The sequence below is a fragment of the Zootoca vivipara genome, chromosome 6 (genome assembly GCF_965207765.1).
Source record: "Zootoca vivipara chromosome 6, rZooViv2.hap1.1, whole genome shotgun sequence".
Taxonomy (NCBI): domain Eukaryota; kingdom Metazoa; phylum Chordata; class Lepidosauria; order Squamata; family Lacertidae; genus Zootoca; species Zootoca vivipara.
The window spans coordinates 88,006,014-88,026,504 of NC_142589.1; the positions used below are offsets into that span (position 1 = coordinate 88,006,014).

The 20,491-nt window shown below is 43.1% G+C and overlaps 1 protein-coding gene across 3 annotated transcripts in view; it reads right to left on the reverse strand.

The window, feature by feature from the left end:
* Positions 1-20,491, reverse strand: part of KDM4B (lysine demethylase 4B) — a 194,247-nt gene that overhangs the window by 101,870 nt on the left and 71,886 nt on the right. For all 3 annotated transcript variants that reach the window (XM_035119112.3, XM_035119108.3, XM_088672965.1), the window contains 2 exons: positions 18,325-18,374; positions 3,847-3,950 (listed from right to left, as the gene is read on the reverse strand). In XM_035119112.3, coding sequence (XP_034975003.3) covers positions 3,847-3,950; positions 18,325-18,374 — 154 coding nt within the window. The remainder of the gene's footprint in view (positions 1-3,846; positions 3,951-18,324; positions 18,375-20,491) is intronic.

Sequence of the window (20,491 nt, forward strand, 5' to 3'; positions counted from 1 at the left end):
TGTGCAGAGGAGGGCAAATAAGCTGATCAAGGGTCTGGAAACAAAGCCTTATGAGGAATGGTTGAAGGAGCTGGGTATGCTTAGCCTGGAAAAGAGGCAACTAAGAGGATATATGATATCACATGGAAGAGGGAACAAGCTTGTTTTCTCTTGCTCTGGAGGGAAGGACTTGAACCAATGGCTTCAAGTTACAAGAAAAGAGATTCCGACTAAACAACAGGAAAAACTTTATGACAGTAAGAGCTGTTTGACAGTGGAACAGATTCCCACAAGAGGTGGCGGACTCTCCTTCCCTGGGGGTTTTTAAGCAGAAGTTGGACGACCATCTGTCATGCATGCTTTAGCTGAGATTCCTGCATTGCAGGGGTTGGACTAGATGACTCTTGGTTCACTTTCAACTCTACGATTCTATGAAATATAATAAAGAAATCTCAAGACCACCATAAACTACAGAAATGCTGTCACTGTCTGCAGGAGGGGATCAAAGTGACAGTATTGAGTCTGACAATTTCAGTTGCCATGGCAAATGTGCAGCATCCTCATGTGACAGGCCCCAGGTATTCTTCCCAAACTTAGGTGCTGCTGTGGGGGGGGGGATAACTCTGCTTTCAAGTTTTTGTGTCTTTCACAAAGGTTTTCCCCACTTTCTCCTAAATCATTCCCGTTTCACTTATATTACACATGTGAGACATCTAAATCAGAGGTACCAAGGAAGAAATCAAGAGTGGGAGAAACTTTCATAGGATGAGATTAAAGAACCAGGATGTCAAGCACCAATTTCATATCCATCACGTTTGCAACAGCAGAGTTTGATTCCTCAGATCATTTGATTTGATTTGGACAACCGCAGAAGTGGGAAACTGGCTAATGCATAAAGGAAGGCCTTCTACACACCTCCATGAACTCACAACTTGGGTGTTTGCTTTAAAAACTGGGGTCCCACTGAAAACAATTAACATCAGGTCTGCTGAGCATCACCAACTAGTCTGCCACCCTCTGGATTGGTTGTCTCTATCCTTATTACCACATATTTGTACACAAACTTTCCAACTGACTGACTTGGGCATTAACTAACATAAGAAGGGGTAATGCCATAAGGATTTTTCCACCTGATGGGCCAAAATGTCCTCAGCCAGCCCTGACTGAGGCAGGACCAGCAGCAACAGCAAGCAATGCTCCTGAGGCATGAAAAGTGACTGGTTAAAATGCTGCTGCACCTTACTGAGGTGCTAATGTGTCACAGCCTAATTCTTAAGCATGAGGACTTTACTCAAAAGAATGTTTAAGAGGGACAACCATCTGCACTCACGACCTCCCTCCCCTCCCCTGAGGAGAGCCAGCCTGACAGCAGTACTATAAGAGGCTTTGTATTCCTCTGCTTTTCCAGATACAGGTGAGAGAAGTTCAGGCCTGGCCTCTGGTGCCCAGCTCCATTTGAACCTGTTCATAAATCAAGGCAAAGCTGCAGACAGTTAAGTTAAGCAGACAGAGAGATTATGCTCCTGTCAGAAAATCTACATCCCTGTGTCTTCATCCCAAGACCCACAGTGCATATCCTCCTCACATCACTGCTGTCAACATTATCCCGCCAATAAATTAGAAAAGCACTCCAGGTGACGGATGGGCTTGGGTAGAAAAGTAATAACTATTGAGGAAAAGCCAGCACCGGCTGCCACTCACAGTGAAAAGCCCTGAATTTACTGACTTCTGCAAGGCCTTCACAGAATAAATGGAGAAATCAATAGCGGATTACAGAAATACACATTTTTAATTATTAAAAAGCTCAGGTATCGATCTGATTTCTTTAGAGAAGTAAATACCATTACTAAGATTTATAAACACCCAGGTATTTGCCCTGTTTGAAGCTTGCCAGGAATTTTGATGCATTTGTGGAGGGAGAAGTGGGAGGAACCTTTAGCTTGCTTTCCGTGAATGGAGGCCACTTCTGGAGAGGGCTGCTGCTTTAAGTTAGGTTGGACTTGCTTGGGGCCCAGGCTGATTACACAAAGGAGCTCCTCCTGCATCACCTTACCACAATGGGCCTCAGAGGAGGAGCAAGGAGCTGTCAGAAAAGCAACCCCCTTCCCCTGCTGGGGGCCAGGCCCTCATAATCTTAAGGCCAACTTTCCCTTGCCTTCAAAAGAAAAGGCATTCAATATTCAGACATTCACCAGCCTTTAAGAGGCCTCTATTCTTGCATTGTTGTCTTTGTCCATGGAGTTTTCTTGGCAAAATACTGGAGTGGTTTGTCAGTTCCTTCTCCAGGTGGATCACATTTAGTCTAAACTCTCAGCTATGACCTGTCCGTCTTGGGTGGCCCTGCACGGCATAGCTCATAGCTCCTCTGAGTTGTTCAAGCCCATTCGCCACGACAAGGCAGTGATCCATGAAGGATCATGCTACGAACATGAGTTTGACCAAACTGCAGGAGGCAGTGGAAGACAGGAGTGCCTGGCGTGCTCTGGTCCATGGAGTCACAACTAAACAACAACAACAACAATTCTTGCATTGTGTACACATTTAAACAGAATTCTATGCCAGTTTCCCACATAGCTAACATGGTGATTTTGCAAGGGCTCTCTCCCATGTTCTGTGTAAATGCTCCAGCCTGACCAACATCTACTCAGTCTGACAAATAAAGTGTCAGAAAAAGCAGGCTGAACACAAAGTCCTAATGCCAAAGATAGAACACCCTCCCTGGTGTGCTGCAAGTCATATTCTTCCCTACTGTGAACAGCCATTTCTTTCAGGACTGTGTGATACCCCTTTCTCAGGTGGAGTTTAAGACTGAACTAGACTTCCTACATCCTTAAAATAATTAGGAAGCGTAAAGAGAGGTGTGCAATTCAGGAAAACTTTTATAGCTCTATTTTTTATGCTGAAAGCTGAAATGATTCTTCTCACTCCATTTTCAATAAAGACATCATCACACACTGGAAAAGAGCTATGCAGGTTGCTTAATGGCCAATGTGTTGCTTAATGGCCAATGCATGCTTTGCTTAACCTGTCTTCTATATTCACACAACTGCAAACTACCTTAAACATCAACAGTTCAACTGGGAAAGAAAAATAGTGGACTGGAGATGTGAAGGCTCCAAAATGTTAAGTCCCTGTAGGATTCCAACACAAATCCTCCCCTGCAGGAAATGGGGGAATGGAACTGAATTTCTACCCTGTTTTTCAGTTCCCACACTCCTTTGAGAGGGACAAAGGAAGAGAAGCAGAATGGAGCTAATTCCTGGCAGGATCTTGTGCTACAGCTTTTTATTTCATTTTTGCACAGATTTAGGGTAGCAGACATGAAAGTGGTCCCATTTTATCCTCCCAACAGTAAGGGTGAGAGACTTGGCCAAGGTCATCAAGCGAAAAACACTTCCTTGAACCCTGAGAATTATTCTAGCTATCAACCAGTCACAAATATATGGTGGGGGGGGGGTTAACAATGTCCTCAAGTGAATGGTGCCACACAACATCAGGCATTTTTGGGTAATGCCAATTGTCAAGATCAATTTCAATTGGGTTTCTTTAATTGGGAAACCCAGCTAGACGGGCTGTTGAGGAAGGAATTAAGAGTACCATGCTTCACAAGTTCCACGGTACTAGTTTTGATGGCTCTTTTTCAACCATTACAATCTCAAACCGCCATGGATCTCAAAGGGTTCACAATAATAAAACAAAATTTATATGCACCACCATCAAGTTACTTCCCACAACCAGAACGTTGAACCTAGCTCAGAACCCTACTTTTGAGTGCTTAATGTAACATAACAGTTTGCTGGAGGATTCAGCTCTCAACCAGCATTCTCTGAAAACCTGTGGGTGTCCTGAAACATTATCCATACATACCCGGTCAAAGGGGATGCCGTATTTCTTCAAGATAGATGGTGAAATGAGGGTCATCTTGTGGCGGAGGAAGGCGTCGCACCCTTGAGAGCTCCCAGGGAAAAATCCTGCAGGAGGATTCAGGAGAGAAACTATTACCATCACTGACTCTCAGGCCCCCTTCCAACTCTACAATTCTATGAGTCTATGACAGGCATCCCGAAACTTCGGCCCTCCAGATGTTTTGGACTACAATTCCCATCTTCCCCAACCACTGATCCTGTTAGCTAGGGATTATGGGAGTTGTAGGCCAAAACATCTGGAAAGCCGCAGTTTGGGGAAACCTGATCTATGATTTTGTATCCCAAGGGAATCCCCTCTAACTACCTAGAGGAAGTGCCAACAGCTGCATACTTGTTACTTATCCAGGCATCATTTTTCTCATGTATGTATAAAAGCTCTAAGGGGTGGGGGGTGGGGGGGCAGCACCATCATAAACCTTCAAAGTTCAAACAAGGCAAGCAAGATGCACAAGGACCACCTCTCTTCATATGAACCTACCTGGACTCTCAGATCAACTTCTGAAGCCTTTCTTTGTGTGCCTCCTCAAACTCCATGAGAGGTTCAGCGGGTGGCAACACAAGAACAGGCCTTTTCTGCAGTGGTTCCCTGTTTCGGGAATGCTCTCCCCAGCAAGGTTCAGCTCACGCCATCATTATACACCTTTAAGTGCCAGGCAAAAATGTTCCTGTTTAACCAGCCCTTTTAAATGTGTTGTGGAAAGGGGGAGATTATTGGGTTGTTTGGGTTTTTATTATGTATTTTGTGACTTTTATATTGTGATTTTATGTTGTAAACTGCCCTGAGATCTACGAGTATAGGGTGGAATACAATAAATAAAAATATTAATATTAATAATAATAATAATGAAAAGTAATAAAGTGTAATAGGGAGCTCCCTGCCCCACCCACAATCTCAAATAAATATCGTTTGAACATGCTCAGACTAACTATGACCAGATGAAGATGAATCAGCAGGCAAAGCCCCTGGGTTTGTGCAAGCAGGAAAGTGGGGAAAGGTGGAAACATGGTAATCTCTGGAGGGAAGCAAAACCTACTTGAAACAGAAGCTGCACTTTCAACCTAATCCACACAAACAGCAGGTGGTGTCAAAACTGTTTCTCTGACAATATGCAGACTGCAGGTGATGGATCACAGAGCTAAGTTTCCCTGTGAAAAATACTGTCTACTAGCTCAAAACCAGCTCAGACTATTTTTTCTCCCATGCCAGTTTTCAACACATGATTGTGTGTCTAATCTCTCAGCTGCCGCCCAAAAACAGTTTTATCACCTTATCCTCTGGGTTGGATTTTGCTCACTGTAGACCTACTGAAATTGATGGATTAAAGTTACTACTGTCCTTTAACTTAAAAAGATCTATCCCATGTATGATTAGCATTGGATACCACTGTGTGTGAGAGTATAATAAATACTGAATAGCTTTGTTGGTAGAGCATGAGACTCTTAATCTCAAGGTTGTGGGTATGAGCCCCACAATGAGCAATGGTTCCTATGGTTTCCTATGGGAAACCATCATGGCAGGATTGTGAGAGTGTGCATCCCTTCAAAATGGAATGGAAGGGAGCTGCAACGGATGCAAAATTCTGTTGTCCGTTATGTGTGGGGCAGCAATATGAGATTATATTACACCCATGCTCAACATACAGCACTGGCTGTTACTGAGCTATCAGGCACAATTCAAGATGCTGGCACTATAGTACAAAGTCATAAATGGCTCAGGAACACATTTTTTTTATTTAACAGAATTTGTATACTGCAGAAGCACAAAAGGCTTCTAAACGTTTTGTTTTTTTACTTACCCATTACCAACCAACCTTGGGAAAACGTCACCACCTTCTTGGTGGCAAAATCCCATTTAATGTGACATTTACTGAACACCAACTGCAGTTGCAACAGTTGGGCTTTACTTCTTACGAAGTAACTTGTGTGTTTTACTTTAGGCTGTAGAGTACCCAAGTTAATATGCTATCATCATCCTGAAGGCTACATTTCTCCACAACTCTATCCGCCGCCTCCTCAGCAGGCCTTTACACATTTCATGGTTAGCACTAAGAACAGGCATCCCCAAACTTCGACCTTCTAGATGTTTTGGACTATAATTCCCATCTTCCCCGACCACTGGTCCTGTTAGCTAGGGATCATGGGAGTTGTAGGCCAAAACATCTGGAGGGCTGCAGTTTGGGGATGCCTGACTAAGAAGAATGTTCTCAAGTGGGGTTTTGTGCTCCTTCGAAATCAGCAGGAAATAATCTATGCAAGTTCTTAGTATCCCACAAAAAACTCATGCCGTTATGAAGTATGTAACATGAATGCACCTGAAGAATGAAGAAAAAATGCTGAGTCTTAGAAAACTACAACAAATATATGTCAAGAATGCTTTGACGGTGTTTCCTGCTCGGCAAGGGGTTGGACTGGATGGCCCTTGTGGTCTCTTCCAACTCTATGATTCTATGATGATTCTATAAGGTATTTGTTCTTTTATTTAAACTACTCTTCGGCATTCAAGATTTCTCTAGAAGCTGGCAGAATCCGGTGCACGTGCTTGCAAAAGTTCAGATATATCCCTGAAACCATCTTTCTGAATAACGCTGCAGCAAAGTAGTATTCCAGACTGAATAAGCACCAAATGGGCCATTTTGTGTGAAATCCTGCAAAGTGGTTACTGAATTATGAAAGTATTCCTTTGTTTGTATCATCAAGATCACTCTTTCAATCGCAAGGTCATGTGCAACTATTATGTAGATCTAATCACACTCAGGTTGAGACACACGGTGCAGCTTTTTTTCTACATCTATAATCAGAAATATTGACCTGATATTTTGCTGAGGAACAGAGAGTATTGTTGAATTCCACTGCACCCAAACTAGTCCTCCTTTAATCTGAAGCCGGCAACAGAATCCAAGGCATATCACCCATTTTGAGAACAGCATAATCTAGTAGAAATGTAACTGTCCCACACAACTAAGTCATGGCCAACATCCTGTTCCTTTCAGTATGCCTTGTGTCAATGCCACACATCTCCTCCATTTCTACCATCAGCTTCACCAGCTTTAGTGTCTTGATCTGCAAACACCTATACAGTACTGCCATACAATGCATTTTTACCCACTTAACAAATTGGCTGTATCCTTACACAAATGCTCATGCCCTTTCAATTCAATTATTGCTCCTTTCATAATACTTTGTTGATCTAGATGGAACCCTTACATTAGCAAGTACTATGTGGAGACTCCACATCCTGCTATCGACATCACTTCCATCAACATGCAAAGGTTTTCACCTATAGGTACTACTGATTTAAAAGTTCCTGCTGTGCTTGCATATTTAAGTCCATTCATTGTCTGTAACCTGTGTCTGTGTAGGGCCTGAATGTCCTCTGGCAGAAATGCTACATTTTCCTGAAGGAGACACTCATCTATTAAAGTACAAAATGCCACCACGAGTGGATGAGTGTACCTGCCTTGTTCTGATACCACAATATCTTCTGTTGGCTCTTCTGATTGAATTTGGAATTCAAAATATATACAATAATAAACCTCCTTTGCACCTATGCCATGGATTCCAGTGGAAATGGCTTCAACCTTAGGCAGCTGGTGATGACCTTTAAAGCTCTAAATAGCATGGGGTCAGATTATTTGAAGGACCACCAGCATCCCTATCTGCCTGCCCATACCTCTGAAGCCCTACTGAGGTGTTCACCTATCAAGGTGAGACAGGAGAGCACATGGATGACAGCATTATTGGCAGTGGCTCCACAATTATGGAATGCAATTCTTCAGGACATAAGCCAGACACCATACTTCATGGGTTATAAAATGCTTTAAATATGCAATGTAGCCTTTAGTAAACAATTGGGATTGAAGTTGCAGAATTATTATTTTGGTCTGGTTTGGATAATTTTTGTATCTTCCTGGCATAAAGTCAGTTTTTAATACTGCATGTAATATCATTTTGTTGTCTTAAAGGTAAAGGTACCCCTGACGGCTAGGTCCAGTCGTGGACGACTCTGGGGTTGCGCGCTCATCTCGCTTTGAGGCTGTGGGATCCGGCATTTGTCTGCAAACAGCTTCCAGGTCACATGGCCAGCATGACAAAGCCGCTTCTGGCGAACCAGAGCAGCACATGGAAACGCCATTTACCTTCCCGCTGAAGCGGTACCTATTTATCTACTTGCACTTGACATGCTTTCAAACTGCTAGATGGGCAGGAGCTGGGACCAAACAACAGGAGCTCACTCTGTCGTGGGGATTCGAACTGCCGACCTTCCGATCGGCAAGCCCTAGGCTCTGTGGGTTAGACCACAGGGCCACCTGCTTACAAACACTTGTTGTCTTACAAGGTTTTCAATTTGTATTTTATTGTAAGTATTGTACTGTATGACATACAGTTATAAACACATTTATTAAATCAACTAACCATGGCTAGAAGAATCCAGTTCTCCAAGTTAGGAACCTTGGAAGCTGCCTTGTACAAAGTCAGACCACTGGGTCCATCTAGCTCAGTATCATTCAGATTGGCTGGTAATGGCTCTCAAGGGTTTCATGTAGGGTCTCTACCAACCTTACCTTGAGATGAAACAGACCTTCTGCATGCAAAAATAAATGCTCTACCACTGAGTCATGGCTCTGATGGCAGAGGATTTCAATCTCCTTTACATGTGTGCAGAAGGAGAAGGGAGGGGAAGGAAGTGTGCTAGCCAAAGGCTTCTCCAGACCCATTCCCATAACCGGGCCATAAGTTAATTTAGCAAGATGATAAATTTTGTTTTCATACAGTAATTTGTTTGGTTACATGTGCAAAAGCAAATCTGGGGATTCACCTGAAGCATGAAAAAATGGAGGTGGCAGATGCAACATTTGTGCTGGGAGGAGGATAAACTAGTTTGAAAAATGAGGCAAACCACGGAAAATTCAGCCACAGAGAACAATCTTGTCTGTTTTCTATCACTGTGACCAAATATGTTAATGCTTATAAGAACTGGCCCCTGATAAAGTTGTCCTCACTGTACATGTCTCTGAAGGAGAGTACTGTTAAGAGTTTGTTGCAAAATTTGGAAAATAAGGACCTTATCTCGAAGGCAACACCATTGTGGGCCCTGGCTCCAGCACATGCTGCAAGCAACTGGAAGCAGACTTGGAAAATTCCCCAAGGGCACCTGGCATTTGCTTTTGGCACCCAGGAATTTACATTTTCTCATTATTGCACAAGGCAGATGCTAGTGTCAATGTGCTGCTGGCTTCAGAATGGCATCTGGGAGTGTAAGTTATTTTTCTACTCTTAGATTGATCCAAAGGAGATTCTGGCTAAACATCAGAAAAAACTTTCTGACAGTAAGAGGTGTTCGACATTGGAACGGTCTCCCTTGGAAGGTTGTGGACTCTCCTTCTTGAAGGTTTTTAAGCAGAGGTTGGGTGGCCATCTGTTATGAATGAGATTCCTGTGTTGAAGGAGGTTGGACTGGATGACCCTTGTGGTCCTTTCCAACTCTATGATTCTATGATTTTATGATCCTGGTCATGACTCATGGCATTGAAGTAACTCACTCTCTAGCCTTAGGATTTTGCATCAGTCAATGTGTCCATTATAAGCTGTTGATTAAACAGATCCCAGTGGGCAAGCAGGGAGAGAATGCTGGGAGTGGAGGAAGAGAAGAGGAGGAAGCATACAGGGAGCAAAATATAATTCCAACACTTGAACAACAAAACACTAATTGATGCTACATAATGGAGGAGGGTTTTAAAAGTGCAAAGAATTACTGGCTTCTGGCAACTCCCCCCCCCATACTAAAAGCATTTCAATTAGAATTATGAGTGCCTGCCACCCAGTTCATCGTCCTTCTCTGCAGTTCCTCTTTTTAATGCACAGTTTAAGTGGCTCTCATTAAAGCTACTAATAAAGGAGCACATTTTAAGTGATTAGCACCAATAACGTGGCAACACATTAATGGTCCCTCCATGGGCTCTGCAACTCTCCCAGCGAGCCCATTTATAGCTTAGCTATTCATTTTCCATATTAATTGCAAGCTCATTCCATGCTCTGAACATCTTTGGAACAGTGATGCACTGGAAGGCAGGGCATTAATGCTGTTTGTTGCTCTTCACAGCAAAGGCTGACCCCACCTCCTCCTAAACCACAAATGCAATAGGGGAGTTTGTTTAAGACCTGAATATGCAAGTCTAGAGCAGTGTTTCTCAACCAGTGTGCCTCCAGATGTTTTGGGACTACAACTCCCATCATTCCTGACCACTGGTCTTGCTAGCTAGGGATGATGGGAGTTGTAGTCCCAAAACATCTGGAGGCACACTGGTTGAGAAACACTGGTCTAGAGGGTAAACAGACTATTGATATGATAAACCTGTAAACTCCTAGAAATCTGGAACTAGAGATTAAGGAAATAAATGTGATCTCATTTCTGCTGAGGCCCAGCTCTTGGAAACTGAAAAGTGCTTCTCTAACTCTAGCAGAGGGGAACAGCTATTGTCATAGCAGACAGAGAAGACACATTTCTATTTTCTGTCAGGTGCCTGAAGTTTTTAAGAGAAGTTTATAAAAAGTAATGATTTAGTGTACAGTGGTACCTCAGAAGTTGAACGGAATCCATTCCAGAAGTCCGTTCGAATTCAAAAACGTTTGAAAACCAAGGCGTGGCTTACGATTGGCCGCAGGAAGCTTCTGCAGCCAATTGGAAGCCATGTCAGACATTTGGGTTCCAAAGAACGTTCACAAACCGGAACACTCACTTCCAGGTTTGTGGCATTCGGAATCCAAAACATTTGACTCACAAGGTGTTCGGGATCCAAGGTACAACTGTATTACGTTGTTACCCACCTTGTGTATGCCATGGGGAAAATGCAATACAGTCGTACCTCGGGTTACGAACACCTCGGTTTGCGAACAGTTCGGGTTACGAACTGCGCAACCCCGAAGTGTTTTCGCCGCACGCGTGACGCTTCTGCGCATGTGCAAAGCGCGAAAATCGCGCTCTGCGCATGCGCAAAATGGCACTGCGCATTGCGTTCGGGTTACGAACTATTCGGGTTACGAACTGCGATCCGGAACGGATCGCGTTCGTAACCCGAGGTATTACTGTATACATTTAAGCAAACATTCGTACACAGAAGGTGTTTTGTGTATGCTAAAAATCAGACTAATTAATGTGGAAGAGGGATCTATCAGCAGTTATTAGCTATGAAAACTTAGAAGTCAAACATCCATGCAGTGTATCTCCAGTTAACAGGTGCTGGGGTGTGACGGACACCCTGATTGTTTTGTTTTCCCTGGGGCATCTGACTGGTCAGTAGCACGGAGTGTTGAGCTAAATAATTTGGCAAAGCTATCAACAAAACAACACCCAAAATTTCCAAGTTGTTCCAACTTTAGGTTCAAATAAGAAGGATATACTTAAAATGAAAGCCACACTCCATGCTTTTCATTTAATGCAGATTTCCAAATTCTATTTTAAAAAACAAAACGCCACATACACATACCCTCTTATGGGCAATTGGGACTTATGGAGCTCTATGCTTGCTGAAATTGTAGTTTTTGTAAAGCTTTGACATATGACCGAGTGAAAATGGTGTAAATATAAAATTGCTTTGAAGCTCTCATTTTCCAGTCAGTGGTTTTCAATATGTTATTTCTATTTTATACGATGTCACTAGAGTGAATGGCTTCCAAGAGAAAGGCAATGATGGTTTCCTTCATCTGGGCACCTCATGTGTTTTTCTATTTACTTGACACTATAATTTCAGTCCAATCACTGGCCAGCCTTATCTCCCCCCCCCCCGGAAATGGTCAGTTAGGTATGTCAATGAAAAGGCTTCACACACTGACAGACTACTTTGAGTGTTGAAAGTAAGAGGGGGGAAATGCAGCTGTCTGGATAGTGTTCATTGTCACCCAGCAGCTCTAAACTTTCAGTAATAATTTGGTGTTACTAAATAAAACCCTGCTTTACCTTGCTGTTTGGAATTCCTTTGGAAGGGAGGGGACTCACTTCTACTGTCACTTACAACAAGGCCAGATGATGCTGTGGGAGCTGGGGGTTTCTACCCCCCTCACTCTGCAATCTTGGAAAAGGGATAAGATGAGACACTGCTGCCTCACACCAATCTATTCTCCTTCAAGCAACAGTAAGCCGACTACAGCAGAAGCTGATCTCTGACAATGCAACAAGAACCACTGCTTTAAGACCACAGACTCATATGCAGAGGAGGATGCACTCCTGTTGTCAAGTGGTAGCAACAGCTCCTCCAACACCACTCTATTCTTAGAGTGTGTGGGTAAAGTGAGAGTAAGCCAGTCCCTAAAACCTATTCCATGTTGGCTGAAGCATGGTCACTTCCCTTTCAAAGCATTCAAATAGGTGAAGGATGACTTGCATCAAAATATTCCCCCAGTGAATAAACCAAGCTTTAAGTTAATTATTTTAAATATTAACACAGGGAATAGAGTTGACATCTTGCTATTGCTGTTTGGAGAGGTAGTGGAAACAGAAAAGACTGCATCTCAAAGGCCCACGGGAGCCTTACATGTGTGTGACGAAGGGAGAGGAGGAGGAGGAGAGAGATGTTATCAGGCCAAAAATCCTCAATGGAACAATTTTATCAGGTGTCTGCTCAGTATTCTTCTATAATATATAGCACCTTTTAACCTACAAGGCTCTCTGTCACAGAGGGGTCTGCCTATCAAGTAATTAGCCTATCTCTGGGCAGCTGCCACCTCACCACATAAATTATATTAGCCCGGGGGGGGGGGAGCGCTAGCCCGGGGGGGGGCAGGCCCAAATGCATACCCTCCAATATTTCTCTGATGGATACAGGGATGTCCCATTCCATAATGATAATTTTACTATTTATACCCCACACATCTTATTGAGTTGCCCCAGCACTCTGGGCAGCTTCCAACATAAATAAAAACATAATAAAACATTAAACATTTTTTAAAAAATCTTCGCTATACAGGATCGCCTTCAAATGGCTCAGGGGTTGAATAGCTCCATACCCTGCAACATTTCTCCAGTGAAAATAGGGACATCCTAAGGAAAAGTGTGACATTCAAAATTAGAAACCGGGATGGCTTCTCTAAATCAGGGACGTCCCTGGAAAATCGGGACACGTGGAAGGTCTGCACACATGTTCTTGATTCTGTGGCTTTTAAAATTTCAGTTTGCCCAGGGTGTGTAGAGGTGAAACTCGGAAAATTAGAATATCATTGAAAAGTGCATTTATTTCAGTAATGCAACTTATTATTTTTAATTTTTCTTTTAATTTTTACAAATGCTTTCTTTTGGAAATTCCACAGTAATAAAACAAATAGTTACAATAATACAAAAATAAACATCGCTATTACATTTCATTAATTACATTCCATTTATAATTGGCCCTCCTAATGACAAATAATTACAATTACAACAAATAAAGGCATGACATATCTTGCTTTGCATGTCATGCATCTATCTCATATATTGGTTTCACCTTTTAAGTTGCGTTACTGATATAAATGCCCTTTTCAACGATATTCTAATTTTCTGAGTTTCACCTGTAAAGTGGGAGGATGTCATGGAGTTGATAGTGCAGTAGAGAGGGGCAAGGAAAGATGAGAAAACTATCATCCCCACAAAGAGGTATTCAGACCATAACATAACAATGTCAGCTGAACCAGCACATGCCTTGTTATATATATATATATCAATCACAAAAAACTTCGATAATTATGCCCCACTAAATCCACAATTATTGAACCTGTAAGCACTTTCCAAATGAAAAATGCTCAGCAATCAATATGAATGGTGTTTGTATTTAACAGACTAAATACAAATGAAGAAATGAGAAACGTATTATGAAGACATTCTGCATTATTATTAAGTTTTCAGTAAGGATCAAGAGAGCAAGCAGAGGGATATTGCCTATCCTGCCCTAGCCTACACCATTCCAAAGGCACACATATCAAAACCTACTTCCCACTGGGACAAGCATTTTAAAACATAACCATTTAAATCCCCCCAGGAGCCTCTGGTTTCCTCCCCAGGTCACTGGTGTGACTACTGTTAAGATGGGTGCGCCTTTGGAGGTTGCCTAAAATAAATTAGCTAATTTAAAGCATGGGAGCCAGTTTACTGATTAAAACTGGCTGGGGCAGCTGTAGCAGACTGGCCTTAGAACAGTACATTAGTTACCAGCTTGTTTTCAGGCACTATTCAAAGAGCTAGTGTTTACACCCCAAATAGTCTGGGGTCTTGGTTATCTGAAGGAACCACTTGAATTGAGATAAACAGAATAGCCTCTGCTAAGGGGGTTGTAGCCACCTCTGTCCGGGGCCCAAGCAGGTCACATGACCACCTCACTCCTGTCAGTCCAGAAGCTAGCAAAGAGGGATAGAGCTCTTTAGAAGGGCTTCAATCAAGTTCTGCTCTTTTATAATGTACTGTTTTAATAAATGCTCTGATATTCTGTGTGATCCTTTACTGCTTGACTAGCATGCTCCATACTTTGTTTTAAAACGGGAAGCAAAACAGAAAAACATGGGCAAAGGATGTCATAAATTGCAAGTGGTTAAGTTGTGGGCAGGCTGCTTGGAGCTATGAGGCTACCACCTGCTTGCTTGATTCTGGGCTAGTGAAAACATCAAGATAAGGATTCGGTGCTTCCTTAAGGGAAGGAGAGCTACCTCAAGGAGGTGTTAGTAAAGCTGGTTTTAAAATTTGTTATTATGAATAATTATTGACAAGTCTCAAAATCTGTTTTTTCTAGGGGCAGTGATTAAGAGGCTGGTGGCCACATAGCTCCAGGCTATGGATGAAGCTGATTATTTGAATCCGTTCCAATCTGGATTCAGCCCTGGTTTTGGAATGGACACAGTCTCGGTCACCCCAGCAGGTGCCTGAGGGTGAACAGGGTTTGTGTGCTACCCTGTAAGTCCTCCTGGCCCTTGCAGCAACATTCAGTACCATTGATCATGGTAACCTCCTGGGCCATCTGTTGGGGTTGGGCTGCTTTCAGTCCTTACTTCCTGGATGTACTCAGTAGGTGATGCGGGGAGACTTTTGCTCTTCCCCATGACTATTGATTTATGGGGCTCTGTAGGGTTCTAAATTAACCCCCATGTCATCCAACATCTACATGAAGATGCTGCAGGAAGACATCCAAGAATGGGTGCCACTCACTTCTACCTTTTGGTTCCCTCTTCTGACCCCAGAGAGGCTGTTGAAAATTGGAACTGATGCTTGGAGGCCGCTCTGGGATGGACAAAGGCAGACAAACCACAATTAACTCTGAGCAAGACATAGGCACTGTGGGCTGGGAGACCCCAGCTCCAGAAGGAGGATTACAGCTGGTAATGGACGGGGTAGCACTCCCTCTCAAAGGTCAAATATGCTGTTTGGGAGTGAGTGATATTGGATTTTGAACCAACTGGGGAAGCCTAGATACCTTTACCAGTTTCAGCTGGTATGCCAATTGTGGGCCCTTTCTGGAGAGGTCTGATTTTGGCAAATTTATTCCAGGCATGAGATATTACTGTTTGTTGTCTGGTTGTCATTGTTTTAATTGTGGGTTGTTGTTTTACAGGTTTGTGTAGCTTATTTATTGTTCACCCATTGTGGGGGTTCTGAAAGTTGTAACCCACTTTGAATGGACTTTCCCAGAAAATCAACTTTTAAAATCCATTAAATAAAATAAATAAGTGTATGCTCCAAGAGGTCCTCTCACAACAATACATCACATACACATTTGCACCAACTCAGCATTTCATTCCGGGTGCTCGCCAGAGCTAGTTTTCATTTTTTCGTACTGGAAACTGCTACCCTTTGCATGCTATTTCGGTTCCTTGGCAAACAGCAATTCTGGAATCCTTACTGATAGCTAATAAAAAAAATTCTGGACCAAGCTCGAGTGACACATTTAAGGAAATGATTGGAGTGCACTATCACAGTGGTGGTTACACTGAGATGAGCAGTTGACTCCAAGTTCAGGATTTTGCCAATACTAACAGGTAAGAAAGTCAAGAGCTCTGCTTCTTAACAGTTGCTTTGGGGGGCAGAGAGCTTCCAATTTATCTCAAGACACTTTCTGGGCCATATTCATAGTATTCACCTAGAACAAATGAAGACACTCCATATTGACTCTTTAACAAGCTGTTTGCAGTGTGACATTGGTGTGACTTTTGATACCATTAACCATGGTGTGTTACTAAACTCGCTTAGCGTAAATCGCTTGGATGCTTTATTACAATCAAGTGGCATATAAAGTTTGTTACATAAATAAAATAATTCATTAGTGGGTTGGAAGTTGGAGGCAATATTCTGCTCCTGCCTGCAGGGTTGGCATTAAGGGATTATACTTCAGTTCCTGCTAGTGATTCTATGGGATGTCACAAGGTACCACCTTGCTTCCAATGCTGTTTTAACACAGTATCATCAGTATGTTAATGACAACTTATTTTGGATCTGAGCCAAGAATCATAGAGTTGGATGGGACCCCAAGAGTAATCTAGTCCAACCCCTTGCAATACAGAAATCTCAGCTAAAGCATCCATGACAGATTGCCATCCAAACTCTGTTTAAAAAACTTCAAGGGAAGGCGAGTCCACCACTTCTTGTGGGAGTCTGTTCCACAGTTGAACAGCTCTTACTGTCAGAAAGTGTTTTTTTGAATGTTTAGTTGGAATCTCCTTTCTTGTAACTTAAAGCGATTGGTTCAAGTCCTACCCTCCAGAGAAGAAAACAAGCCTATTTCCTCTTCAATGTGACAGTCCTTAAAAGATTTGAAGATGGCTCTCATATCTCCTCTCAGTCTCCTCTTCTCCAGGCTAAACATACTCAGCTCCTTCAACCATACTTCATAAGGCTTAGTTTCCAGACCCTTGACCATCTTGGTTGCCCTCCTCTGCACACATTCCAGCTTGTCACCATCCTTCTTAAATTGTGGTGCCCAGAATTGGACACAGTATTCCACGCATGGTCCAACCAAGGCAGAATACAGTGGTACTATTACTTTTTGATCTGGACACTACTTCTGTTGATGGGAGCCTAGAATAGCTTTAGTTAGTTAGTTAGTTAGTTTAGTTAGTTTTTGCTGCTGCATCACACTATTGACTCATGTTAAGATTGTGGTCCACTAAGACCCCTACCTAGATCCTTTTCACATGCACTTCTAGTAAGCAAGGTGTCCCCCATCCTATATTTGTGCATCTGGTTCTTCCTCCCTAGGTGCAGAACCTTATATTTGTCCCTTTTGAAATTCATTTTGCACCCAGGTCTCCAATCTGTACGGTCATTTTGAATTCTGTTTCTGTTTCCTGCGACTTTAGCTACCTCTTCCAGTTTGGTGTCATCTGCAGATTTGATGAGCATCACCTCAATTCTTTCATCCAAGTCATTTATAAAGACGTTGAACAACAATGGGCCCAGGACAGAACCCTGCCTCCCCACTTGTCACTTTTTTCCAGGATGACAAGGAACCATTAATGAATACTCTTTGGGTTCGGTCTGTTCTAGATCCTTCCCTGGTATTGAAGTCAAACTCACCAGGTGGTATTGAAGTCAAACTCACCAGGTGGAGAGACCTGGGTCTCCCTTTTTCGCATTTTTGAAGATGGAAACATTTGCCCGCTTACAATCTGTAGGGACTTCACCTGTTCTCCAAGAATTCTCAAAGATCACAGACGAAGACAATGTGCCTGCAAATTGTGGCATGCTGCCTGGATGCAGCAGCAGTCTGGATGAGGCCAAGAAGCTGAGGCTGGATCCCAATATGAGGGGCCTTGTGGGTTTTCTAAGTCCATGAATTATTAGGTGACCTCCCTGTTTTTGATGAGTAGCACTCCCACTGAAGAAACAGGTGCATAGTCTGTGGGTGCTCCTAGGTCCATCATTGCTGCTGGAGGCCCAGTTGGCTGCATTGGGTTAAGAGCACCTCAAGAGTTCCCAGACTCAAAAAGCCTGACTGCAGTGTCCCATGTATTGCTAACCTCAAGACTGGGCAACTGTAATCTGCTCGCCGTGGGGCTGCCCTTAAGGCTGGTCCAGAGCAATTAGATTGCTAACAGGAGAAGCTTACCAGAAGCATGTTACACCACTTTTAAAAGAACTGCAGTGGCTGCCAACATATTACTGGGTCTATGAAGCCCTAAACAACTTAGAACAGGTTTTCTGAGGAAATGCTGTGTACTGGATAGACCAGCCCAAGTCACTAAAATATTTGAACAAGGCTTTCGTGGTTGTTGCATAGCCTCCGAAAGGTCCATCTTGTGACAACTTGGAGAGGTTTTTTCATTGTGGCTCCCAGCTTATAGAACCACCTGCCCTGTGAGATAAGGCAAGCATCTACTGTTCTTGTTTTTTGGCACTTGCTAAAAATTATTCTCCAAGACCTTTCCTGATCCTTGCTTGAACATATAAGGTCACTAGCAGATACAAACTTACCTTTTGCCAGTCTCTCCAACCGCTTCCCATGTTCTGGAGGTATAGCATACCTAGCAATGGAAACAAAAGTGCTCATCAGTAACACTGAAATTTTAAAAACAGAGATCATTACCACACTGATTCACTGAGAGCCTGTTTGTAGATTACGCTACTTACCCCCATCCACCACACTGGCGCCAGCTCTAGGGGACGCTGGGTGCCTGGGCACTCGCAATTTTTTTTGTGGGGGCTGACTACGGGGCTCTGACGCAACTTCTGGTTTTGTACTTGAAGTTGAATCAGAGGCCCAAACACGACCTCCAAGGCGACGTCCGAGGCCTGGTAAAGCCTCCAAGCGACTGGTATAAAACCAGAAGCAGCATCAGAGGTCTCTTGAGGCTTTGGCCGTGGCCTTAGAAACAATGTCCGAGGCCCTGCCAGGCCTCTCAGAGAACTTCTGGTAGAATGTGAATATGTTTTATGACTCTTTGATTGCTGTGTTTGAACTACTATATAAGCTTTTGTTTCGAAGTGCCTTGGGGCAGACCTTCTCAACTGGCACATTGAGTGGAGTGAGCTCTGCCCTATTGTAATAGCTATAATACCAAAACTGGGTCCCTAAATATGGGTGCTGGACTTGGAAATAGTTTCCTTGTTTCTATGGTTTATTCAAAATCCTCACCTGGGTAACAATGAGGTGAAGACGTGAATTCTTACCACACCATGCAGCCTCAGAAGCACCGCTGCGGCACGCCTACCTAACAGTGTGTGATGGAAGTCACGTTACGTCGTGGGTGCCACTGGGCACCCATAACCTGGGGCCCAAATTGACACCCTCGATCCACCATGGTTTCCCTGAGGAGGTATCTAGAGCAAGCCATAGGCTCTAATCTCCACCCACCCTCTGCACCAATAACTGAACCAGGAGATCCTGCACATTTGGATACTTCTGCAGTTCCTCAGGGCCTCTTCTACCTTTCTACAGTGGTACCTCTGGTTACAAACTTAATTCATTCCAGAGGTCCGTTCTTAACCTGAAACCATTCTTAACCTGAGGTAGCACTTTAGCTAATGGGGCCTCCTGCTGCTGCCGTGCCACCAGCACACAATTTCTGTTCTCATCCTGAGTTAAAGTTCATAACCCGAGGTACTACTTCCGGGTTAGCGGAGTCTGTAACCCGAAGTGTTTGTAACCTGAGGTGTTTGTAACCCGAGGTACCACTGTACTGCTTCATTGGTCAGAGGGCAGGACCTCAAGGCTGTTTATAGCTCTTCGCCCCTTGTTCCCACAAGCAGCAAAATCAAAATGATATAAACTGCATAAACAGTAGACTGAAACCTGATTTTTGCATGGATAGAATGTAGCCTACTCCTCTAAGGGAACTTTTGCCTCTGGCCCAACCCACCACTAGCATGTGGCCCCAGAAGGTTTCTCATGAGGGAATGCAGCCCTGTGGCTAAGACAGATTCCCCATGCCTTCTGGAAATAATACTCTTGCCTCAGTGCTTGTGTACACACTCAGTGCTTCATTTATCACCCTGCTGCACCCCTCCCATGAGAGAAGCTTGCAATACTCTGAAAAGGGTGGCTTTAACCATAGTGGAAATTCAAACGAAAGAATGGAAATCATATCCTAAATTCTCTCTAGACCAAAGTGGTATTTTCTGCCCTCTGAAGTGATCTGAAGACTCATAATGTAAAATCTAATGTAGCAGGATGTCCAGGAAGAAAAATTGTACAGAAAGAGGATTCTTCAAGACTTAGTGTTTAAGCTGATTTAAACTGGCAGCTTAAAACAGAAACAAAAAACAATTTTCCAGGAACAGAAAGCCATCCTGTAACAGCTAATCTTATGAAATAAGAAGACATCTTTAGTGTGACCCACAACTCTTTTAACTAAAGCCACAACAATGGCCCTTTAAACTGTGTAATTATCAAATAATTCAGTTTTACTCATCTTGGACTTTTTAATTTTTTTAATGCCATTTATTGGTAACATGAAACAAATGAGTAAATTAATCCAGATCCAAACACTCCTTTGTGGGATTAACAACCCTTTAAAAAAAATGAACAGGAACTGAACTATTCCATTCCTTCTGGGAATATGTCGAAGGATTTGGAAAAGGCATACAAGGCAGCAGATGATTAATGCAACATCCTTAGGTCTACTATGCTACTTTCACTTAA